The sequence below is a fragment of the Neolamprologus multifasciatus genome, chromosome 7 (genome assembly GCF_963576455.1).
Source record: "Neolamprologus multifasciatus chromosome 7, fNeoMul1.2, whole genome shotgun sequence".
Classification (NCBI taxonomy): Eukaryota; Metazoa; Chordata; class Actinopteri; order Cichliformes; family Cichlidae; genus Neolamprologus; species Neolamprologus multifasciatus.
In genome coordinates, this window is record NC_140445.1 from 63,565,943 (window position 1) to 63,591,215 (window position 25,273).

At 40.9% G+C, this 25,273-nt stretch overlaps 1 protein-coding gene across 3 annotated transcripts in view; it reads left to right on the forward strand.

Moving 5' to 3' along the window:
• Nucleotides 1-25,273, forward strand: part of srgap1a (SLIT-ROBO Rho GTPase activating protein 1a) — a 101,888-nt gene that overhangs the window by 59,919 nt on the left and 16,696 nt on the right. For 2 of the 3 annotated variants that reach the window (XM_085167838.1, XM_085167841.1), the window contains exons 5-18: nt 1,045-1,224; nt 1,866-1,994; nt 5,198-5,419; nt 5,878-5,979; nt 12,542-12,739; nt 13,226-13,310; nt 14,275-14,302; nt 16,469-16,574; nt 18,380-18,440; nt 19,274-19,351; nt 19,504-19,638; nt 22,398-22,503; nt 22,644-22,868; nt 24,733-24,812. In XM_085167838.1, coding sequence (XP_085023964.1) covers nt 1,045-1,224; nt 1,866-1,994; nt 5,198-5,419; nt 5,878-5,979; nt 12,542-12,739; nt 13,226-13,310; nt 14,275-14,302; nt 16,469-16,574; nt 18,380-18,440; nt 19,274-19,351; nt 19,504-19,638; nt 22,398-22,503; nt 22,644-22,868; nt 24,733-24,812 — 1,735 coding nt within the window. Of the gene's footprint in view, nt 1-1,044; nt 1,225-1,865; nt 1,995-5,197; nt 5,420-5,877; nt 5,980-12,541; nt 12,740-13,225; nt 13,311-14,274; nt 14,303-16,468; nt 16,575-17,251; nt 17,286-18,379; nt 18,441-19,273; nt 19,352-19,503; nt 19,639-22,397; nt 22,504-22,643; nt 22,869-24,732; nt 24,813-25,273 lie in introns of all 3 variants that reach the window. The other variant, XM_085167839.1, reaches the window with a different exon arrangement.

Here is a 25,273-nt window from a genome sequence, read left to right on the forward strand (position 1 = left end):
GCCGGAGTCGGTTCATTCCAGGTTAAACCGCTCTGTGCTCTATATTGCTGCCTTGGACGTTTGGATATAATTTTTGTCCTTCTACTTAGTTCAGTAGTTTTGGCCGACCGCCACGAACCATCAGCTCAGATCTCATTTCCTCTCCTCGTCATTTTCACCTGTTTTGTTTCTCTTCCTCCAAATGCTTCCCTAATGTCTTCATTTTCATGGATGTCTGGGGTTGAGTGGCCTATTCTGCTTTCAGACTTCACAATGACATCATGAATTTGTTTCAGTTTTCCTCTTGCCATGCCACTGAGTCATCATTATTTTCCTATGAGTCCACTGTCTGTTTATCATCTATGTTAATAAGACTTTATCAGCTCTCAGCTCTCTTGTAAAGTTCATTATTTGTATTTCGTAGTTAACCTGCTACTTGCAGCCGAGTCACTGCCTAATGGATCCATGGAGTGGACTGTGAGGGACACAGGAGGAGGATGATTCAGGCTTTAGGAAGTAGCTCTAATCAGCAGGTCACTATCAGCGTAATAAACTTCTGCTGTATTACATTGTTACAGTGTGAAGGCAAAACGGTGAATGACTTCAGCTTAAATGCGATTATAGCTTTAAGACAAAGACACATTTTTGAAGTTTATGCTACATGACAAATGGACATGAAGCCAGAGCCAAATACCATCTCAGTAAAAAGCTGAATTGAAAGTCTAAAAATAGTCCTCTTGATAACTTCCTAAGTGCATCGTTTTATTTTTTTGGCCTGTGTGGTTTGTGCACTTAACTGCCCCTTAAAAACAAAAAAGACTCTTTGATTTGTGGTTCAGCACAAGAAGAACTGTGAGCGATGAGTGCTTTGATAGGAGTTGAATCAATAGGTGATAAATGAGTGAGTCAGAAGATGGAAGCCTTATTTGCGGGTTAGGTCACGATTAAGACGATGGATTATTCTGATCTTTGACCCCACAGGAACTAACCCAACACCCACAGGCTGCTGTCTTTTTTGTTTTTTCTGGTCTTGAAATAAAATAATGCCTTTTCCTTCCCGTCCAGGTGATGAAGACGTATCACATGTACCACTCGGAGAGCATCAGCGCTGAGAGCAAGCTGAAGGAGGCTGAGAAGCAAGAAGAAAAGCAGATTGGCAGGGCTGATCCTGTCTTCAGCATTCGAATGGAGGAAAAATACCCGAGGCGCAGCTCTGTGAAGAAAATTGAGAAGATGAAAGAGAAGGTAAGATGCCAGGTGTTAAAGGCAGTAAAAGCCAGTAGTTGCGCCATAAAAGACAAAAAAATAACTGTTCAGTATTGAAAAAGAAACTGCAGTTAAGGAAAAGACTCACACAGGCTTTGTTTTCTTAGAACAGGCCTGTTGTCTGTTAAATCTCTGTGGCAAATGATTAAAGTCCAGGCAACTGATTCTTTTTACTACACAAGTTTTCCAGGAATGCTTTTGGGAAGTCTTAAAATATGGGTGATCTGGAGTATGTGAATCAGAGCCTAGTGCAGCGGTCAGCGTGTGTTGACTAACAGCCTCATGCTTGTCTGCTGAAGAGGAAGTGCAAGTTAAAAACTTCTGTCCCACGCTGAGGTGTCCAAGTTGAAACCAAGGCCACAGCCTGGTTTTAGTTTATTTTTGTTTTTTTCCATACTTGGTCCTTTTCATGCCAGACTGTAACTTATTTCTCCTCTACTGTTGCCTAAAATGTTTTGTTTTGACAGTAATCTAGTCCCAGCACTGTGACTCGCTGTGCGTGTGGAGACATGAAAGCATAATCACTTGTCAAAAGGCAAATCTTCACTCATTAAATTCACCCCGTCTCGCTCGCTCTGTTGTCGTCTGTTTCTCATTTTTGCTTCTAATTCTCTCATCAGCGTCAAGCCAAGTACTCCGAGAACAAGCTGAAGTCGATCAAAGCGCGGAACGAGTACCTGCTGACGCTGGAAGCGACAAACTCATCCGTTTACAAATACTACATCCACGACTTGTCGGACTTAATTGATGTAAGTATGAAACCACGGGATTTTGGCAGTCGTGTTGTGAGCCAGCTTCTTCTTCTTCTGCACACACTTCTTTTGCCTCAAGTGAGACTGAGGAGAATATTAATAATCAGAACACACACGTTTTAAGTGGTGGCCCAAAATATGGTTTCTTTTGTTTTTTTTACTTTCCAATGCAGATTTTGGGAGATGGATACTGGTTGGTACATGTAGTAGTAATAATAATAATAATAATGTATTTTCCCGGAATAATTTTATATGGAAAATTTGGCAATTAAATGTCTATACTAGGGCTGCCACAAACGATTATTTTGATAGTCGACTAGTCACCGATTATTTTTGCGATTAGTTGACTAATCAGATCATCATCCATTGGACATAAAACGTACAGCTTATTGCACCAGCAGCATCTGCTCTTATATAACTATCATTAGCTTACAGCTTTAAGTGTTTAAGGTATGTGCTAACTAAAGATAAAGACAAGATGATAGTTTGTTAAATTTTAATGAAATTTGCAGATTGTTTCGGTGAAGTTTAATAAACTCCTTGCTATCTAAAATATAACAGGACACCTGAGTATATTCTGGAGCATCTCACACTTCTGATAATCAGCTGTCTGCTTGATGTTTATTAAGCTGTGTAAAAACTATAACTTTAATCTCAGCCAAACCAATTTACTCAGGAACAAATAAAATACAGAAAAAAGCCAAACAACATTTTTAAGTTATCTAAGTGACTTATACATGTTTAACCTGAGTAGCGAAAGACGGCGGTGGGTTTGAAAACGATTTGCTGGGAGTCCGGTGCTCTCACGGGCTCTAGTGAGCCTTGCCCCCGGCTAGCTATCAAGCTAGTGGCTAACAGACGTCTCCGAAAACGTCGGAGTGCTTTTGAAAATATGTGGTGTCTTGATAAACTGAGCAGATATTTGATGTTTACACAGCTACATTCTCGCCTGAAAATATGTTAAACGTTTATTTTGTGACCCAGAAAGAATAATAAGAGTAATATTAAAACTAACTAGCTGCCGCCATTGTTGGAAACTGAGCTGGGCTGCGCTATGAATTCTGGGACAGAGCTACTTCTTCTTCTTCTTCGGGGTTTAACGGCAGCTGGCATCCTTGTACATGCAGTGCTGCCATCTTCTGTTTCAGTCCGTTATTACACTCTTAAATCCTACTACTTATTCCTGCGTCTTTTGTGATCTTACAAAGCTTCAAACGACGCGTCGACTATTAAATCAATCATCGACAATTTTGATAGTCGACGTAATCATGACTAGTCGACTAATCGTGGCAGCCCTAGTTACACAACAATAGAAGAGTGCCTGCACTGCAGATGTCTCTGCATTCGTTTTTGGCCTCTTGAAATTTTCTTTGGCTGATACAGATCAAACTGTGGTATTTAACATATTGATTTATTGTCCAAACAATCAATGTATGCATCAGTACTTTTATTTGTCCTGATAAACAATGTCAAAAATACCCAGCAAATCAGTAGCGTTGTTGTTAAGTTGATAATAATTGTGTGCCACCACAGTAACGGTGCGGACAGGTTATTTGATGATACCAGGCTGCTATAGGACAGTTCGATTATGGAGAAGATTACCCAACCTTAATCACTACTTCACCCCTTTTTATAGACATTGACCCCCACCCCCTCCAATCCCAAAAAAGATTTTCTCATATTTGTTTGAGCTTCTTATGCAAAAGACCAATTACTGCTCAGGGCTTTTTCTCTGACCTTCAGAAGAAAGACTGATGACTTTAGCAGCTGTGCTTAATATAAGAGAGTTCTGGACACTAGACTGTGGGATGGAAATTATAGTGCAGGACCAAATTAAAGCAGCTTTGTTAACTTTGGTGATGAAAGCTATTCTTTCCTCCTACCATCCTCTGTCATTATTGAAATCCTATGTTTAATATTTAGTTATACATTATGTAACAGCTATTTTTCACGTTTCAGATTGGTTGAATAAAGAGGGCGTGACCCTGAACTGGCTTCTTTTTTATATTAAAGATGATTGTTACGTAATCTGATCATGTTGTTTTTCTTTGTTTTGCTTTATGCAATACAGATATATATATGACGTATTCACAGTTTCATTACCTGAGTCATTTCTTTTTTCTTTTTTTGAAAGAGAGAGATAAACTTACTGCACCACTTTCTGTCGCGTTTCTAAGGAAACCGGAGACGGCTGGGATTTTGGCAAGTGTTTGGGTTTTTATATTCCAGACAGGACTGAAGGAGAGAAGAGAGGGAGAGAGAAATGCAACCTCTATTCAGCGGCATGCTGTGCGCTGAAATTACCCCTCTCCCTGCTTTGCTCAGAAGCCTTCACATCTCACCAGGACGTGTGTGTGTGTGTGTTTGTGTGTGTGTGTGTGATTGTGTGAGAGATGCTCTCTGCGTGAGCTTTGTGTGCAGGCTCACAAGCATTTGTTTATTGATGAAGAGACTTTTTATAGTGAAAAACAAAGCGTACAAGCGGGCTGGTTGTAGCATCGTGTTCGACAGTTGTTCAGGCCATTTTGTGTTTCTCTGTGTGGAGCTCTAGGTGGGTGCTGTTGTTAGCAGTGACCTTGGCAAATCAGATCCCGGAGGTACGGCTCGAGTCGTGCAACACAGAGGCAATACTTTTGGCTCAGAAAGTGATGTCATTTAGTCTCTTTTTTTACCATAAAATGTAACCAGCTATTGCTCATTTATATTTCTGTGTAAATTTGAGAGTTGCTCTTCACTTTTAACAAGAAGAATTGAAAACATTTTTTATTGCATCCATGGTTTATAATTTACAGCATCTAAATAAAAAATAAGCACAGCAAAATAATTAGTAACACAAAGTCACTCTTTGTCTGGTATTACACACCAGGTCTGTGCAAATGAACTACTTTCTCTTCTTGTCATTGGTTTGCTGTTGCTACTATCGCTGAGGGTGGCTTTTTCACTGTCATCGAGCGCTCCTTTGCATCACGGTCTGGATTTCCAGAAACCACTTTGAAATGCATTTGTCACACTTGGAATCAACTGCAGGTTTCTTTATCTGCTTAACATGTGAAGAAATAACCAACGTGGCTAAGTAACAATAGTCTGTGGGTGAATTATTCAGTTACTTTTTTGCCAAAGGTTGAGTTTAAAGTTGATGAATAATAATAACTGAATGATTTTGTTTAACCCCCTTTTTTTTCTTTCTTTTTTCCATCCAGTGCTGTGATTTGGGTTACCACGCCAGTCTGAATCGCGCCCTGCGGACTTACCTGTCTGCCGAATACAACTTGGAGACGTCACGCCACGAGGGTCTTGACATCATCGAAAATGCAGTGGACAGTTTAGATCCACGAAGTGACCGACAGAGGTTCATGGAGATGTACCCTACGGCCTTCTGTCCTCCAGCAAAATTTGAGTTCCAGCCTCACATGGGAGACGAAGTATGTGGTGCAGCTGGATTTTATCTAATAAGTGGTGCAAATATACTGAATACCTTTGAGCTTAATTTTGAAAAATAAAAATATCTCAGCCTTAACAAGGTCACATATTCAGTGGCTTGAGCTTTTTATTGCGTATGGGCTGCCGGATCAGGTTTTATGGGGTACTGAAATTAACAAATCATGTGTTATTACGTCCCCTGAAGTCATGAAGCTCAACATGTGTTAGGGATTTTACTGTTTGGCTGGCACTCTGCTGATAGCGTGTCTGTTTACTAGCTGTTTTTGCATCGGTGTCTGCATTCATTTGGGAGACGTCACTGTGGTTTGCCTTGCAATTGGAAAAAGAATTTGGATGCCTACATCCTGTTTAAATTTAGAGCTTACGTGACTTTGTTTCTCTGATAGCTTGAAATTTCAGGTTCTTGGTCAGTGATGCTGTGATTTGTCTATATTTCCAGGTATGTCAGATCTCAGTGCAGCCACCAGTGAACGGGGAGCTTATACTGAGGTTCCAGCAGCTGCAGTCTCGTATATCTACTCTGAAGATTGAAAACGAAGAGGTAAAATGGGGGCAAGAAAAATGGAAAACGCAATCCGGGTGTTTGTGTTGCAGGGGATTTAGTTGCGTCAAACATGTCTCAGTTTTGTTGTCTGCCTGAGATTTGGCAGCTTTGTTATGTGTGTATTTGTTGGATGCACGGTGCTGACAGTGAATTAAAGATGCTCAACAAAGTTAACTTCAGCCAGAAGTCATCCAAGGTGAGATGGAAAATAGTTATAGATGAGACACAAGCTTACAAACTGTGTTTTTTCTTCTTGCTCATGCCCCGAAGGTAGCCTCTGAAAGCCTCTCTGTGAAGCCTGTCGTTTTGCTCCCACCTGTGCTGCATTGACATTGTAGGTGCTTCTTTGCTTCTCAGGCTCTTTTGTTTTAATGCATCTGCAGCACGCCTGAGTAAATTTACATTTTGTTTTCTTGAAAATGGAGAAGAAAGGCTTTCTGTTGGTTCAGAGTGCAGTCGCCTCCATCGGGCTGTTACTTTGTATCACGTCTGACCCGCTTCTCCTTTCTGCTTCTCTCCCTCCACATCGCTGCACTTTCTTCTTTTATCCTCTTACAAAGACACAGGAGCAGGCCTCACAACTTCATCTGCATTCATCATCATTTTATATTCCCTTTGATCAGATGGTCAGATCTTTAGTTAAACAGACGTCTAAACTATACGTCTACAGGAATGAACTATGAGTGCAGAATAACAGTATGTGCGGCTTATTTGAATATGCAAAATACATTTAGTAACTTTAATAATTAAATTTAACAAGCTTTATGACCGACTGTGTGTATGTGTATATACTAGGGGTGCAACAATACTCATATCGATATTGAACCGTTTGATACAGTGCTTTCGGTTCGCTACGCATATGTATGAACAATACAAAATTTTTAATTTATTTTATCAACTTTCCTTCTGACAGTGCTGTCTGTGTTGAGCGCTCAGTGGATCTGCGCTCGACAGTGCAGCCTAGGCGGAGTAGTCGAACACAGATTCACTGAGCGCGCAGGGCAAGCTAGCAGACAGAAGCTAAGCTCTCCTTGCAACATGGCAAATTGAACCTCCCCCACCCTCATTCAGATCTTGCTTTTGGAACTATTTTGGTTTTCATGTGACGTATGACCCTGAAGGTAAGCGCGTCATGGACAAAAGTAAAACAGTATGTCGGATGTGCCACGCAATGCTCAATTACATGGGTGGGAACTAGTGCGTTAGCGCAGTTAGCTCGTTAACGCGTTGGCCGTCCAGCCCCACGCATGGGGCGATCCGCGGTAGCTCGTTAACGGAGATTTGCCGTATTGTGGCGTTAACGTCATTTCAGATTAACGCTGACAGCACTAGTGGGAACACAACGAATATGACTGCACATTTACTCCGACATCATCCTCGTGAAAAGACAAGTGGAAGCAGACAAAAACAACAAGCACGCATGCTACAAACTTTACCCGAGTCATTTAGACAGCTGTTAGCACATGATTCTCCTTATGGGGACCTGATATGTTTAATATGCTGCTGAGAATATAGCCCAGAAGAAGCGTATAGTATAGCTTTTATTTTGGAAAGAGACATTTCTCTGTAATAAACTCTTTTCCAAAGATGAGTGATTTCTCGATCAGATAGATTTATTTATTTTTATTACTTTGTTGTTTCAGCAACATAAAATTTAAAAACTGTACTTTTGAGTTAAAATATATATTTATAATTTTAATAAATGACAAATTAAGGCATGAACATTTTTTTGTATCAAAAAAATATCTAACTGTGAAACCAAAGTATCGAACAGAACCGTGAATTTTGTGTATCGTTGCACCCCTAGTATATACACATACACCCCACATCATTAGAAGAAAATATCAGTCAGTCACAGCTTATTTACTGAGACTCAGATTGTGGGGTTTCATGGAGTATAACCAGACGAGTCAGAGTCCTGTTGGCGTCATCACAGTTTGTCTGCAGTATGTATAGTGTTTAATCAACTGTGCATATACTTGTGACTGTGTGTGTGGTTGAAAAGCCCCGGTTGCTTCATGCCCTTGTCCTCCTGCCTCGCTGAAGCGGATGTCCTGGTGGGTCAAAATTGGAGGGCGCCGCTGCCTCATGTTAGGATCACCAGATGGCCTCTCTTCCTGGGCATGACGTGCCAGATACATCCTTGAAAAATGAACTTTCTAAGCACTGTGGCGACCTAAAAGCTGGACTGTCAAACGTACGAGGGAAAAGGAGCGTCTGTCTTTATCTGGACAGGAAAAACTACAGGGCAGTGCTTCATAGTGCAGCTGCTTCCTCAAACCTCTTTGGCCGCCATGAAGTTGGTGAAAGAAAACATTGCTGAATAATTTACTCTGTATTGGCGCTGGATAGAGTGCAACACGGGGAGAAGGACGCTGGATTTCACTTTTATTTAGGCGTAGGGCTTAGCGTAATCCTGCTGGATTTCTTTCATCAAAAAACTCATTTCTCTAAGGACATAATTTCATTTCTCCTCATCAGTCAGTCAGTGTGATTTGTCTTTTTGCAGACTTAATAATCTGCCCATTTAGATCTCATTTGCCTCTGCATGACCCAGTGCTCACACAGACTAATTTTCCTCCTCTGATTTCTGTCGTCTTCTCCTGCGAATACACAAGCACACTTAATGGTTATTCTCAAGATGTTTCACACTAAACCCTGGCAATCTAATAGCATCATCTTTGCAGGGAGTGTTTGTTTTTTTTCCTCCAGATAAATATCAAGGAAGCACATCAAAGCCTGTGTGTGTGCTCATAACGGAAGATCAGCAAATTACACACTTACTGTACTGCAGGGTCTGTTGAAAGCTGTGGACTGCAGTCTGACTTCTGATGACGGATGTAGGATTAACTAGGAATGGTGCACTTCCCTGCAGAATAAACTTTTATTCCACTTTTTTGCGACTAGAATTAGGGCTGCTCGATTATGGCAAAAATGATAATCACGATTATTTTCACTGAAATTGAGATCTCGATTATTTGACCATATTTATTTAACAATAAGAATGTGTTGAATAATGACTTTAAAGATTGTCAAAACTAATATAAAATAGTGTGCAAATACTGATAACAGTGCAAATGTTTGCAATATAAAAAATAAATGAAAAATGTAAACATCTATGTTTAGTGAACTTTGCAGTGTTGCTCTGTGGTGCAGCTACGACACTGTAGCAAAGTTTACACACTATGTCTACTTGATCCACGTCTGACTCCGCCAACCCATAATGTTTCCACACCACTGAAGTTTTTTTACCTCTTTTCAACCAACAGCAGTCACTCTCCTCTCCAAATAACTTCTGCTTAGCTTTCCGAGCTTCCCTCGGGTCCTCTTAATCAGCGGTCCCCAACCCCCGGGCCTCGGACCGGTACCGGTCTGTGAGTCGTTTGGTACCGGGCCGCGAGAGTTGAGGCTCAGGTGTGAAATGTATAGTTTTCAGGGTTTTTATCGGTTTTCAGCGTTATTTTGTTATCGTTTTTATCGTTTACTCGGTTTTCCTTGGTCTTTTCACGTGTGTTATGAATAAATTCTCTTTTTTTCGGTACCGGTACTAGTTTTATTTTGTTGTATTTATCCGCGACACCTTAAAGGCCGGTCCATGAAAATATTGTCGGGCATAAATCGGTCCGTGGCGCAAAAAAGGTTGGAGACTGCTGCTCTTAATTGTTGTGACACGTGTTCGAAATGCAGAGAGGTGCGCTCGATTTGCCACACGGAGCAGCGCGAGAGTAAAGCACGAGGGAGGGGCTAATAATCGGCTCAGTCATTTTTAATGATCGTTGAAAGCCCAGCTCGTAATCTAGATTAAAATTCGATTAATTGAGCAGCCCTAACTGGAATTATTTTTTGCTTTTAACAGTGTTGAAGTTAAGTTCAGTTTAGATAATGATGGCTACTTGCTTACTTTTGAAACGTCTATATCAAAGTATAGAGACACCAGATTTATGGTTTATAATTTACGGGTTAACACGCACATCCACAGAGTCTCTCTAAGAGCTCTGCTGTAACTGAGCCCTGCACCGAACACTGGTAACTATCCGTCTGCTGAATAATGGATAAACTCAACAACTTTTTCTCTAGGAGCATTTCTATCACACATGCATGGCTCTTGTCTTCATGATGACAGCTTGGCCTCTCGCCTCCATGGTGCCACTCTGAATGAGTCTGCCAGGAACACAGGGAGAGGAACTCAAACACACTCAGTCTAACCAACGGCTACATGTTAGAAGTTACCTGTCATTGTGTAAATTTGCCTTTTTAGTCATTTGAAAGTTTCACTTTACTGAGTCTAGCATTTCATGTTCCGTGTCTGCGTGTTTCCTTTCCTTCATGAAAGGTGGGATAACTCTGTAACTACATCCATTCTGTGTGCCCGAGCATGTGTGTCAGCGGCGTAATTCATCACAGCAACACATGAAAGCTGAAAAGTCTTCTTTGGTTTTCAGGGCGACTCTTTTTTTCTTCTTCTTTGAAGGTGAAATGAGTCACGGGTCATGCAGTTTAAAAGAAACAAGGCACAATCCACAGTTGTCTCAGTGTGTATAATTGTTACACGAGGAATTCGCCTTGTTCTTTCATTACCTCTGAGGTTGCGCTCACTAAATAACTGACAAATGGGGTCACTACCTTTTGAGGTGGGGTCATTCTGATCATTAAGGATAATCAAGAGGAATTCCAGCTGCGTTACATTCAGGGTCCCATTGACCTGTGCGTTCCCCACCTTTTTAAAATCTCAGTAATTGAACTGACATGGTGAGTGTCTCCATGAAATGCTGCAGTTTCGCTTAATTTTCCAGGGAAGTGCTTGTTGGTGGGTTTTTGTGTTTTTGTTGTTGTTGTTTGGGGTTTTTTGTGGCTTTTCCACATCAGTGATTCATGTTCACACTTAACACACTTCAGTTTAGTCTCTTGATTATGCCTCCCTGTCTGCCTCCTTTACTTTTTCTGTTTATATTTGCTCTGTTTGTATTGCCATTGGTCCATACTCTGCAAGTGCCTTGATCCCTTATATACATATTTAGTAGGGGTGCAACAATACTCGTATCAATATTGAACTGTTCGATACAGTGCTTTCGGTTCGCTACGCATATGTATGAACAATACAAAATTTTTAATTTATTTTATCAACTTTTCTTCTGACGATGCTGTCTGTGTTGAGCGCTCAGTGGATCTGCGCTCGACAGTGCAGCCGAGGCGGAGTAGTCGAACGCAGATTCACTGAGCGCAGGGCAAGCTAGCAAGACAGAAGTTTAGCTCTCCTTGCAACATGGCAAATTGAACCTCCCCCACCCTCATTCAGATCTGGTGTTTGGAACTATTTTGGTTTTCATGTGACGTATGACCCTGAAGATAAGCGTGTCATGGACAAAAGTAAAACAGTATGTCGGATGTGCCACGCAATGCTCAATTACATTGGTGGGAACTAGTGCGTTAGCGCGGTTAGCTCGTTAACGCACCTGCAATCCGCGGTAGCTCGTTAACGGAGATTTGCAGTGTTGTGGCGTTAACGTCATTTCAGATTAACGCTGACAGCACTAGTGGGAACACAACGAATATGACAGCACATTTACTCTGACATCATCCTCGTGCAAAGACAAGTGGAAGCAGACAAAAACAACAAGCATGCATGCTACAAACTTTACCTGAGTCATTTAGACAGCCGTTAGCACATGATTCTCCTTATGGGGACCTGATATGTTTAATATGCTGCTGAGAATATAGCCCAGAAGAAGCGTATAGTATAGCTTTTATTTTGGAAAGAGCCATTTCTCTGTAATAAACTCTCTTTTCCAAAGATGAGTGATTTCTCCATCAGATTTATTTTATTATTTTGTTGTTTCAGCAACATTAAATTTAAAAACTGTACTTTTCAGTTAAAATATATATTTATAATTTTAATAAATGACAAATTAAAAAGGCATGAACATTTTTTTTGTATCAAAAAATCGAACCGTGACACCAAAGTATCGAACTGAACCGAACCATTAATTTTGTGCATCGTTGCACCCCTAATATTTACATTTGGGATGACTCTGAAGGCTTAAACGTGCCAAAATGGTCAGTTTTCCCCCCTGGATGTGTGTGTGCGTGTCTTTAACTTTTATCTACTCTCTCATTTGAATGTCACATGTTGTGCCATCTTATGTCATAATATTATGGGCACAGTTATGCCCTGCAGCTCTTGCAGCAGTGGTCGAACATCTTTCACACTAAGTGGTGGGGCATGCTTGGCCAAGTCCTGCTGTTTATAAGCGCTGAGAGAAGAACTGTTGACAGGAAGACGTGGTTATGAAAATGGATCTTAAAAGCCTACAGCTCAATCTGGCATTTCCATCTGACACTGTTCACCTCTGCACCCCGTGAGTCACTTTGAACCGTCTGCAAATTCTTTTATTTTAGGGAACATTCACCTCGTCAGAAACTGAATTTTAAAGTGTGTCATGGGATAGAGAGTGGTTTTCAGGGAGTGTGATGAAGTGAGTTTCTGTGTATACTGAGATGATAACATAGTGATATTGAAGAGATGACATCAGCCTTTTCTCACCTTCTCTTCTTTTCACAGATCAAAAAGACATCAGAGGCAACCCTGACCACCATCCAGGACATGGTGACCATTGAAGACTACGATGTGTCTGAGTGCTTCCACCACAGCCGATCCACCGAATCAGTCAAGTCCACAGTGTCGGAGACGTACCTCAGCAAGCCCAGCATCGCCAAGAGGAGAGCCAACCAGCAAGAGACGGAGCAGTTCTACTTCATGGTGAGTGCAGAGATGACGTCTGCTGCAAGTTAGCGAAAGTAATGACTTTAAAATCTATTTTTAATGTAGAAGACAGAAATAAATATCAAATCCATGCTGTCTGTAATGCAGCTTTACAACAGATTTATTCCTGTCTGATCATAAACCGCAGAATCTATATAATAAATCTTAGAACATGTAGTCAAAGCTTTTATCTATATATGAATATACTTGAGATTTGGGTTGTAGGTGATGTTTAACTTATGCACATCATTCCTATGAAATCTTTGATCAGCTGGCAGAGGAGTAACTGCCCCAGAATATTTCCAGCTGCCAGCTGCAATCTTGTTTCAATCCAGGGATGGACATGCTCTGATAAGGGTTTCTAAAAGGGGCGCTTAGCACGTCCTTTTGCCCTTGGCTGCTTCGTCACAGACTGCCGTCTTAAGAGTGGGTGCTCCTGCCGGTGCTCAGGGCTGCTGGGTAATTACTTTAAATTCTCCACAGAAATTCCGTGAGTTTTTGGAAGGCAGCAATCTCATCTCCAAACTGCAGGCCAAGCACGACTTGCTGAAGAGGGCACTCGGTGAAGGTACATTCACGACCCTGTATTTACACTTAGACTCTACACTGTGTTGTACTTGTGCTTAATTCATACCTTAAAATGGGAAATCTACCAGCCAAAATGACTTATTAACCCCAATCAATATCCAAACATCTAGTGTAACAAATAATTGTGTACTTTACTGAATTCTATTATATTTGGCAGTCCATCTTGAGCAAATTCAGTCTATTCTGTGGCAAACTTCCTGTTGTTTGTTTGCTTTTGTCACCAGTCAAAGCTCTTAGATCGTAATCTGGTTTTAAACCAGGCAAGTCAGAGCTGAGGGGGAATTATGAACTTGTATTATCCATCTTAGTGATTGATTTGCTTGAAACCTAATGGCCTGCCATGTATAAGAACAGGCCCCCCTTGTTCTACACTGGTGGGATCTCCTAAAGGGCTCAGCTTGTATTTGTCAGTTCATTGTTCTAACAGGCAGCCCCGGTGGTCTCCTTCAAATTCGACGCTGAATGATTAATGGAGACTTAAGTTAAGAGGAAGAAAAAACCCTCCTGTTTCTCCCACATGCTACTTAGTCATTTTGGTGTCTGCATGAAGTACAGTTTGAGTCACCCAAGAATTTGAGCGTCTTCCTGTTATGCGAAACCATTTGGTAGTTATTTTTGCTTCATCTTCGTTTGCTCGTTTTAAACTTAGCTCTGTGCATTGTGTGCGTGTGCATGCACCCATAACTTTTAAAAGTGCATCCGTGTCCTGTTAGATGTTTGAACTACATTTTGATGTAACTGTCTCGGCACAGGTTGTAATATTATGTGGAAAAACAGTGTGTGTGGGTTTCTTTTGGATTGCTCAAAAGGCCAGTGGTTGTGAGCAGATGGCAAATGCTTTGTTAGCCATATGTACAATTCCCTGCAGGGACTGCAGTGATGAGTCTTGGCATGTCCACCCAACTAACGTCTTGTCACACCTTGTCTCTTTTCTCATATCTCAGGCCACCGAGCTGAATACATGACCACAAGGTAAAGTAGACACATCAGCACCTGTGCATATTCACTTCCCTTTCAACAACGACTGAAACTTCAGGACAGTTTTTCTTTTCACTACTTCTGTAGTTACGTAACTTAGCTAGTTATACTAGTTTTATATATTATGATATTTCTGTCGGTAAGTTCTAGGACCTCTCTTCCTTTGATGCTCATGGGTGGACACCATATACAGGGAGACCAGCAGGAATCAGTGACAGCTGATGGCGTTGATGAAGTCGGACACACAACAAAATGAAAGGCTGAGATAGAGACAGGTTGCAAAGGGTTCTGCAGTAGTAGACATAGACCGGTTAAAGCAATTTAAAGAGAGTCGCTATCGACTGACGTTGGCTGGCTATTATCAGCAGATAATATGCTTAATTTGATGAAAGGAACCATATTTGGTGGCTAGTAACTCAACAAGGAATAGAAGTTTAATTTGAACTTGCCTCTTCGAGGAGGAACATTTACTCTACCCTATATTTTTGCAGGGGAAGGGTCACACTTTCAAACTAAAGCATTTCTTATGTTTACCGTTCACCAGAAAGGGCATGTTTTTTGATTACTAGTAATTAGGGCTGCCACAAACGATTATTTTGATAGTCGACTAGTCACCGATTATTTTTGCAATTAGTCGATTAATCAGAGCATCATCCATTGGATGTAAAACTACAGCTTATTGCACCAGCAGCATCTGCTCTTATATAACTATCATTAGCTTACAGCTTTAAGTGTTTAAGGTATGTGCTAACTAAAAATAAAGACAAGATGATAGTTTATTAAATTTTAATGAAATTTGCAGATTGTTTCTGTGAAGTTTAATAAACTCCTTGCTATCTAAAATATAACAGGACACCGGAGTATATTCTCGAGCATCTCACACTTCTGATAATCAGCTGTCTGCTTGACGTTTATTCAGCTGTGTAAAAACTATAACTTTAATCTCAGCCAAACCGATTTACTCAGGAACAAATAAAATACTAAAAAAAGCCAAACAATAACATTTTGAAGTTATCTAAGTGACTTGTATATATTTAACCTGAGTAGCGAAAGACGGTGGTGGGTTTGAAAACGATTTGCCGGAGTCCGGTGTTCTCACGGCTCTAGTGAGCCTAGCCCCCGGCTAACTATCGAGCTAGTGGGTAACAGACGTCTCCGAAAACGTCGGAGCGCTTTTGAAAATATGTGGTGTCTTGATAAACTGAGCAGATATTTGAAGTTTACACAGCTACATTCTCGCCTGGAAATATATTAAACGTTTATTTTGTGACCCAGAAAGAATAATAAGAGTAATATTAAAACTAACTAGCTGCCGCCATTGTTGGAAACTGAGCTGGGCTGCGCTATGAATTATGGGACACAGCTTCTTCTTCTTCGGGGTTTAACGGCAGCTGGCATCCTTGTACATGCAGTGCTGCCACCTTCTGTTTCAGTCCGTTATTACACTCTTAAATCCTACTACTTATTCCTGCGTCTTTTGTGATCTTACAAAGCTTCAAACGACGCGTCGACTATTAAATCAGTCGCCGACGATTTTGATAGTCGACGTAATCGTGACTAGTCGACTAATCGTGGCAGCCCTACTAGTAATGATATGAATAATGAGATCTTCCTTCTTCTCAGCAAAATTTGATTTTGGTCAAACAACATAAGACAGATGTGTCCTCGTGTGCTCTGCAGAGTTTGATGGGTTTGGTCATTTTTTTTTAACATCTTCAGGCCTTTTCACCAAAAAGGTTTTTAACACTATGACTGAGCAGCAAAGGGAACCTAAGTCATGGATTCATTTCACTTAAGTCCTCCAGATCTCAAGAACAGCTTTATAACATACACACTAACTAAAAGGGACTGTCACCTGCAGGCTCTGTCACGAGGTGGATGCTGACACATACAAAGCTCCCAGTGGGTCTGGCATTTCTCTGGCCTGTTGTATCTGGTGGAGGATTAAAAAAAGGCTATAAAGAAAATGTTATTTCATGGGTTTCAGCTGTGTTTGAAAAAATCCCCTTATTCATCCATCCAGCCATCACCTGGAGTTGAAAGGTTTTGAAGATTAGTCATCCTCCTCTTCAGTTCAGGTTTTGAAAATACATAAATGTGCAAAGAGGGAAACCACAAAATGCATTGTTTGCCTTTTCTGATTCATTCTTTGTGTTCTAGACATCCCAACGGGCCGTACAGAACCCTCACTGGCACCCGGCGGGCTAGACCCCGCTCTGTTTTTAATGTTAGGTTATTTAATGGCAATTTGGAGTCATTTATTAAGGTACTGATTGCCAGTCTCCCGCTTGACTGTTCACCTTCTCCTATCCGTTTTCTATTTCCCTCTGGCTTTCTGGTCATTTTGGTGGGTTCCCCCGTAAGCGTCTTAGCTTTGATCATCATTTATCAACAACAAAACATGAACATTTGCGCTAAGATGGATTCTGGAAACCTTCCTCATGAGTCAGCGAGCTCTGGCGGTCTGTTTCTCAGATGTGTGGGGTGGTGGCATTGATAGATTTGGAGGGCAGCAGGAGGAAGGGAACAGCAGTTGGAAGGATAAATGTTTGTCTCCATCAGCTCCCCTGACTCACTGCTGACCTGGCATCACTGAGCTGCTCTGGCGGGAGATATTCTCTCCTCCGCTTCCAGAGTAAGAGCAGAGGCCAGTGAAAACAGCAGGATAGATGGCAGTCGGGGAGCGGATGCCAAACTGATAAGGTGTGCTGCCCCCCTCCTCCGGTCTCTTCACTGCCTCTCGCCGGTGGCCGTGTCGAGTCCTGCCCGATCCTGTCCAGTTCCTGCTGTTTTGTTATGGGTTTGATGCCAGCACAGAGTGGAATGTAACGCTCTCTTAGTAAAAGCTTTGGTGGGAAGCTGCTGAGGTGCTAATCTGGATCTTGCTTTTTTCCCCTTTTCCCATCTCTGATCATCTCCGACTCTTGCAACATTTCTCTTTAGCCGTGGACGACGGAACTCACACACTCGACATCAGGTAGAAACTCTGAGGCATGTTGGGGGGCTCGTGCTGCGAACCTTTTCTCATTTCCTGTGTCTATTCTGTACTAACAAATTATTTACCTGCCACTTAGACAGACTGAGTTGAAGGTTACAGCTGCAGTTTCAGTTGTCTGTGCAAATTTATATTCCCTATAGATCAAAATCAGTCTCTCATATCCAAAGAGATCGCATTACATGATCTAGCAGCACCCCGGCTTCTGGCTCAACCCTCACTGCTGCACTCCAACCGTAGCTAGTCGATTTTAGTATGGCTGTTGTGTTTGGGCTCATTGTATACCCCTGAGGGCTGTAAACAGATCCACTGTATCATTAAAAGCATGTACCGAGTCCCGTCCAGCAGTGATTTACAAGAGGAGCCAGCACACAAGCAGAAGGAGAGTTGAGTGCACATCCAAGTGCTCTTATCTTGCCATTTTAGGCCCGAACTTCATATGGAGTCTGTGCCCTTTTGGATAAGCTCTTGTTAATTTAAGCACAGCTCTTGATTGTTTGCATAAAAAAAGACATAAGGCATGTTTAAGCACATTTCAATAGGCGTCCGGTGTTGCTATTCCAGTTGGTTAGTGATTTTTGTATACTTTATGATAATCCACGACATCCATGAAACTGAGTTATTATGGGAGACTGAGCATGAGCAAAGGAATAGCTGTGAGGTCAAGTCAGTCTGTCTTAATAAGATCACACTTTGTATTTAAACTTACCAGCTTCACTTTCACTGGGTGTGCATGTTTATATTCTTTTAACGGCTCCTATTGGGCCGCAATCAATACATCGAACCGGTCAGCAGTCTGCATGCACCAGATATGCATTAAGAAAACACAAAAGTGAGACGCGTGTTTTAATTGATCAGATTTTGGATAAATTACCTCCTCAAAATGTGATATAATCCTGTTTATTACATATTTTTTGCACAATTTTGATTTTATGTGTTAATGAAGAAAAACAAAGACATTATACACCAGTGATTTTTTTTTTTTTTGTAACAAATCACTGCAAGAAATGTAGTATTGGTTAGGCTCTGATACATGTAACAAAAGGACGAATTACTCATCTGACTTTTCTTCAAAGGACTCTGGACAAGCTATTCCTCGTGTGGTTGAGAGTTGTATTCGCTACATAAATTTGTATGGTGAGTAGCACACTGTCAGCCCTTACAGTGTTACAGTAGTTGCTGTATTTATACCTTCTTTGAGGTCTTCTTATAACCCAACCAACTTTATCTAGTGTGGGAGAAAGTAACACTTTGCAGATGCAGATGTTGGAGTTTCAGTTTATTCCATGGAAATATGCAAATTCCGCCCTGTTTATCTTTATGCAGTCTCTTCTACTGAAATTCTCATACATATTGTGAAAGAGAAACCTCTCACTTGTATGACTGTTGAGTTTAACCTCCTAGGACCTGGCGTCCACATATGTGGACATCACATTTTGGGTTATTTAGACCAAAATACTACATTTTGCTCTACAAGGGCCTGATATCCACTTACAAGGACATTATACTGCTACTGTTCTATCAAAATTTTAAATGAATATCCTCATATGTGGCTCTGATTTTTCTTAAAAACAAAAATAAGGTAAAAAAAAAAATCTGGTAATTCTTTGTTTTTACATTCATCGGGCCCCAATATGCCAAAATATCAAAGAGAAATTAAAAATGCATGTCGTGGAAGAGTTCGGGTCTTAGGAGGTTAAATATCACTGACTAAAGCAGATTTATAATTCTAAGCATTGAAAGGTGTGACTGTGGATAACATCCTCTGCATCTTATCTGGCAACCAACTGATGACACTCAAAGATAAATCTAAAAAAATATTGCAGACTACTTACAGTAACTTAAGTGTCATTTTGGACACTTTGTTTTCTCATCTGTATGACCACAGGTGGATTAAAGCTCATGAGTTGGTCTTCTGCTTTTCTTTGCTTCCTCATCCTCTTTCTTTGTTTTGTTTTTTCCCTGTACAGGCCTCCAGCACCAAGGAATATTTCGTGTACCTGGATCTCAGCTGGAAGTCAACGACATCAAGAACTCATTTGAGAGAGGTACCGGGGTTCTGGTTTCACTATAAGATGCTTGTCAACAGCTTGATCTCTACTATATTTGTTTCCAGTTTTATTTTTAATTCGGTGTATGTCACCTAAAATGATGCAATAAAATAAATCCAACTTGACCTGCTCGCTTCTCTTTGTTTTAGGAAATGACCCTCTGGCAGACGATGAGAATAATCATGACATCAATTCGGTGGCTGGCGTTCTCAAACTGTACTTCCGCGGTCTGGAGAACCCTCTTTTCCCCAAAGAGAGGTTCAATGAGCTGCTGTCCTGCATCAGTAAGAACATATTTTTGTGTATTATCAGTCAGTCGCTTTCTATGAGTGATTGATTGTTTTTTTTCTGTAACAAGTTTTATTTATTTACATACTTATTTTAAATACTTTGCGTTAAAGTGAAGAGCATATTTGTCTAATTTATAGAGGTGGGAATCACCATACATCCCACGATACGATATTATCACAATACTTAACGCACGATACGATATTATTGCAATTTTTAAAAATATTTTGCGATATTCAGATTCTGTACATAAAGGTAAACTTTATCAATATTCATTTTCTCTAATATCAAAGTCTCACACTCAGTCTTTCTCTCATTTCAGTTTTATTGTTGACAAACTGAACGGTTTGTATTACAGTCTAGTCCAACTTAACTGAATCAACCATCTGGTACAATTATAGCTATTCTGAACTATGCAGTTTATGAAAACTATGCAGCCCCTTCAGCAACTGAAGAATTTGAAAGTAAATTAAAACCAAATATAATTTTACATTAAATAAAAAAGTTTTAAACTTAATTAAAATAAAACATGTCTTAAATTAAAATAAGTAAACTGTCATGTTTATTGCTGCCAAAAAAAAGTTAAACACATTTGGACAGTGAAGGAATGTCAGGATTCTTGCTCAGAAAAAGGATCAACATGCTCTGAAGTCAGAGCACAAAAACCTTTTTTGTAACAAAATATCGATTTCTGCTGTCCCTGTATCCATACATTATTAGCAAACAAAATATCACCATACTACACAGTATCGATTTTTTCCCCCACCCCTACTAATTTACATGGATTTAGATCCTGGTGATTTTATTGTCTTAAAGACCTTAATTAGCTCTCATATCATCTTATATTATACACTGTAGCCTTGTGGGGGGGTTGTACATATCCGATAATGAAAGTTTGAACATTTGCACCTTGTAGTCTTGCTTGAAGTCTTTGTCATTCTGAAGTCTGAAGTCTGAACAATGACTTGCGTTTTGTGGGTCCTGCTCTGCTGTGTTGAGCTCTGAGCAGGAGCTGATCTGTTGTGAGCGGCACAAAGCCGACCACAGAGTTTTGGTGGAGTGTTGAATGTTCGCAGCCCTGGGCTGAATCTGCAGTGGAGTCCTCACAAGAATGGTCACATTGTGAATTTGTCTGAATCGTTTCACAGTTCAGTCAGCTCCTTGAATGACACTGCATTACATCACATCAGCTCTGTTAAAGAACAATTGAATATGCACAAAGTCACACGGACACAGCGTGCGCCCCGATGCCTCGTGCAACTCCGCGGGAGTCATTGTGCGCCCCGTGTATTTGCGTGTGTTCTTTGTGTACTCGCAAGTGTGTGAAGTGTGTCCTCTTGAGCTTCTTGGGTCTACCGTCGTTTACACATTTGTGTTGGATGAGTGATGGGGATTCCCTGTTTACATTTCCCAGCTCTGCATGCCAGTGATTGCAGCGTGGGCCGAGCGCCCAGCAGGCTCCATATATAAACCTTATTCCCATATGGAGCAGCTCAGACCAGCTACGAGATCGTTTAACCGCTCTCAGTTGACTGTTTCATTTTCACCGCAGCGGTGCACTGCGGCTTGGGATATCTTTCATTTTGGGATTTGCGGTAAGATTCGCGAGGATGTGCTGCACACATGTGATGTATAAGTCTGCGTTCGAATGGATCTTTAAATAGCTGCTTCCGAAGTGCTTGAGAGCCTCACAGAATCCAAGTTAGGTATTCATGAAAAATGAAATGCATCACAAGTATCCCAGAAGCCCAAATCCCAGATGGCACACAGTGGCTGGAGGGTGACATGGCTATTTTTAGCAGCCCAGCCAGCACAGCCCCAGCTTAGCTGGGTAAAACAGCCGGCTTCAGGTGCCACACTGAGACAAACATGATAGTAACGAAGGACAGAAAGGTCGACGTTCTCCGGCTGCATCTTACTAAAGCACAATATTTTTCTCTGTGAAAATGATCATAAAGACTTTGATGAAGAAAGCTGCTCTTTTTTTCGTGATATTTCTTTTTTTTTAATGTTTATTTATAAGATTTTAAGTTCAAAGTTACATAACGTCACACCAGACAAAGGACATAAGATTCAAAAACAATAACATTTAAGCACAGAAAAAAAAAGAAAAAACACAAACCAAACACAAAAAAAAAAAACAAACAGGAAAGAAAAGGAAAAAAATAAAAACAAAATAAATAAATAAATAAATAAAAATACACCAGTTAGCCAGTACAAATCAAAAGTTCAAAAGAAACACCATTGTCCAAAGAAGATGATCTTCTGTGTGAGTTTAGGGCAACAGAGAGTTCACCAAGACGATGTGGGAAACATGTCCAGGAAGGAATCAGGGTCCGGCAGAGGTGCAGTTTCACAAAACTTCATGATATTTCTGAAAAAGTAAACAAAATGTGCCCGTGACAGAGCGCCTATTTTCACTTCCTCTTCCTTTATGAGAGAATCAGGTGATAAACCAAAGTTGTGGTGAGGGTAATCACCAGAGTCAACATATCGCCTGTATCCACGAGGACTTTATACAATTAAACTTCTGTGCCCATTGAAATATTTAATGTTTCCACTAAGTATTTGGCCAAATTTATGTCTTTAGACTTGAGTATGTGGATATCGTCGATAGATTACACAAGTGTAAGCCCCAGACATCTACTCCATGGACTGAACCAGAGAAAAACTTATTTTTTTGGTTTATAAATTTTTTTTATTGCTAACAACATACTCTTTTTGACCCCCCCCCCCCCTTTTTTTTCTCAAAAAGGAATAGAAAACCTGTATGAGAGAGCGCTGTACATCCGTAAGATCCTCCTGACCATTCCCAGATCGGTCCTCATTGTGATGCGCTACCTCTTTGCCTTCCTCAACCAGTGAGTTTAACAAAATAACATCCTAAACATCATGATTGCTCAATGATTTGTCTGAAATACTTATACTAAAATATTCCAACCTTTTACTCCTTTATATTTTGTTTCTTCACTCTCCATCTTACCTCCGTCCCTCCCTTCAGTCTGTCCCAGTACAGTGATGAGAACATGATGGACCCATACAACCTGGCCATATGTTTCGGCCCAACACTCATGCCCACACCAGACAGCCAGGACCAGGTCTCGTGCCAGGCCCACGTCAACGAGATCATCAAGACGATCATCATCCACCACGAGACCATCTTTCCTGATGTCAAAGAACTGGATGGGCCCATCTATGAGAAGTGCATGGCGGGCGGGGACTACTGGTAAGAAATAAGAACATATGCCGACGGTGCTATACCTAAATCGGGTGAAGTGCCGCATTTACTGCACCCAAACATCCAGAGATTTTCACACTGGGGAGTCGATGTGAGCTATAACCAGAGATGGGCAGTAACGCGTTACTTCGATTACTTTTTTCAAGTAACGAGTAAAGTAAGGGATTACTATTGCAAAAACGGTAATTAGATTACCGTTACTTTCCCGTAGGAACGCTGCGTTACTGTGTTACTAAAACCGTGATTTTTTTTTTGCGAGAATGTCTCATGACAGTGACGTAAGCGAGTGCGACGTTCGTGACAACAGCTGTGTGCAGATCAACAATGGATCATATATCGAGTGCAGAGAGAGTATGAGCGTGCAGCGTTTAAAGCGTGGAAGTACTGACCTTACTTTGAGTTTGATTCCATAAAAAGTGACAAAAACATTAGTGTCCGTTGTGCGTGGGAAGAAAACTTCTTTTTACAGCGAAAAAACCCCTAAACTTCCGAGCAAGCACCGAGTAGCTACGACGTAATGGGAAACTCACAGAGAAACTCGCGGATTCTTCCACTGACCGCTGCACACCTGCACCAGGGTAAACCTCCGCCTGCCCCACTCCTGCTTTACAGGTGAAAATAGAGCAACAGGACCGCTAGTCTTTGACTTTATTTATTTTCTGCTGTGTTTTACTTGCATCTATTTGAAAGACTGAGTGTAAACACAAAAAATATTTTATTTTATGTGCTGGAATGTGCAGAAAATAGGTTTAAATGTTAAACTAATTTCTTCAAGTCAGAGAATGTTGCATATAATTAAATTTTTGCTTTATGCATAAAGTTAAAAGATTAAAACTAATAAAACAAGTTTTAAAAAGAGACTTTTCCATTTGATTACATTTTGTATGATGGATTATGCAGAAAAAGTAGAATTGGGCTGAAAGATCTATCGCTTTATCACCTATTCAGGTTGTAAATCGTGTTTTTAAAAAGTAACTAAGTAATTAATTACTTTTGAAAATAAGTAATCAGTAAAGTAACGGGATCACTTTTTGGGGCAAGTAACCAGTAATTAGTTACTGATTACTTTTTTCAAGTAACTTGACCAACACTGATTATAACACATACCAGTTCAACACGTGCAGCTGAAGAACATGACGAGGTAGCTCATGTTTCAGGACTGTGTTTAGATGAGAGACAGGTTGAAACAATCGTTTTAATTTCTACAATCAAGACAGAAGAAAAAAGAGGTCACCTGGCAGGAAGGGGCTGATTAGTTGAAATGCAGAGCAAACTGCAGTCAAGCGAGACAAAAACCAGCCTCACATCTGTATATAAGGCTTATCGCTTGTTTGTTCCCGACTTTATCTACCTCTGTTTCTCCTTTTCTGTGCTGCCCCCACGTCACCGCAGCCTGACAGCGATTTATCTCTGGCCAGAGTAAATCACCTGTCTCAGCGTGGCTGTGTCTCCCCGTGTGAGGCACAACCCCTGGGATTTTCTTTTCCATTCGTTGCCTCCTCTTCTCCCTAAAGAGGAGGTTGCTACTGACATGTTAGCTTGGACGCAGACGTTCATTTCCTGGCCGGGGTAATCTGCGGTCATGTGTGGCGTTCCTGTCAGCTCTCACTCTTTATTTCCAGATGATCATTTAGAAAGACTTCCTAACCACACAATGGGAAACTCTTGATAATGGCTGCTGGTTGAACATCCTCCATGTCTTATTAATTGTAAAAAACCTCCCTGCTTTTCATCTTGTCTCGAATGGCATTATATCATTAAAATTTTGTGTGTGTCTGTTGTTGAAATGTACCTTAGTCCTTGAGCCCTGTTGTGGCTGTGACCCTGGTAATTTGGATGTTGTCCCCAACAGTGAGAGCCCCTACAGCGAGCACGGAGCTCTGGAGGAGGTAGACAATGAGGGAGGAACAGAGACGCACACCAGCGAGGATGGTGAGTGACTGCACAGCAGTAAATAGTCATACAACTTGCTCTTACATACCTTTGTGTCCTTCTAGAGTCCAATCAAATTGTGTTTTTAGGAGTTGCAATCACTACATATAGAACTAAAACTAATTATTGTAACCACTGTTCATTTAACATATGCACGGTTAGATTTAAACCCCCCCAGTCTTTGGTGTGTGGAGGGTTAAACTTGTCTCTGCAGCTCGGGGTGGCTAATCCTGCCTTTCAGCCCGATAAATGCATTAACCTTGAAAAGCCAGGAAACCGGGCTCAGAGTGACAGACAGCCATTCATATTCTAATGGTTTTACTTTCCTTGGGGCTTTGGACGGCTCCACACCCCCTCATTTTACGAATTCCTTGGTGGTCTGCACCTTTGGGGCCTCCTGGGAATGAAAACTTGTTTCTTAAAGGTCCCAACCTTGGATTACATTTTTAACTCCCTTTGTG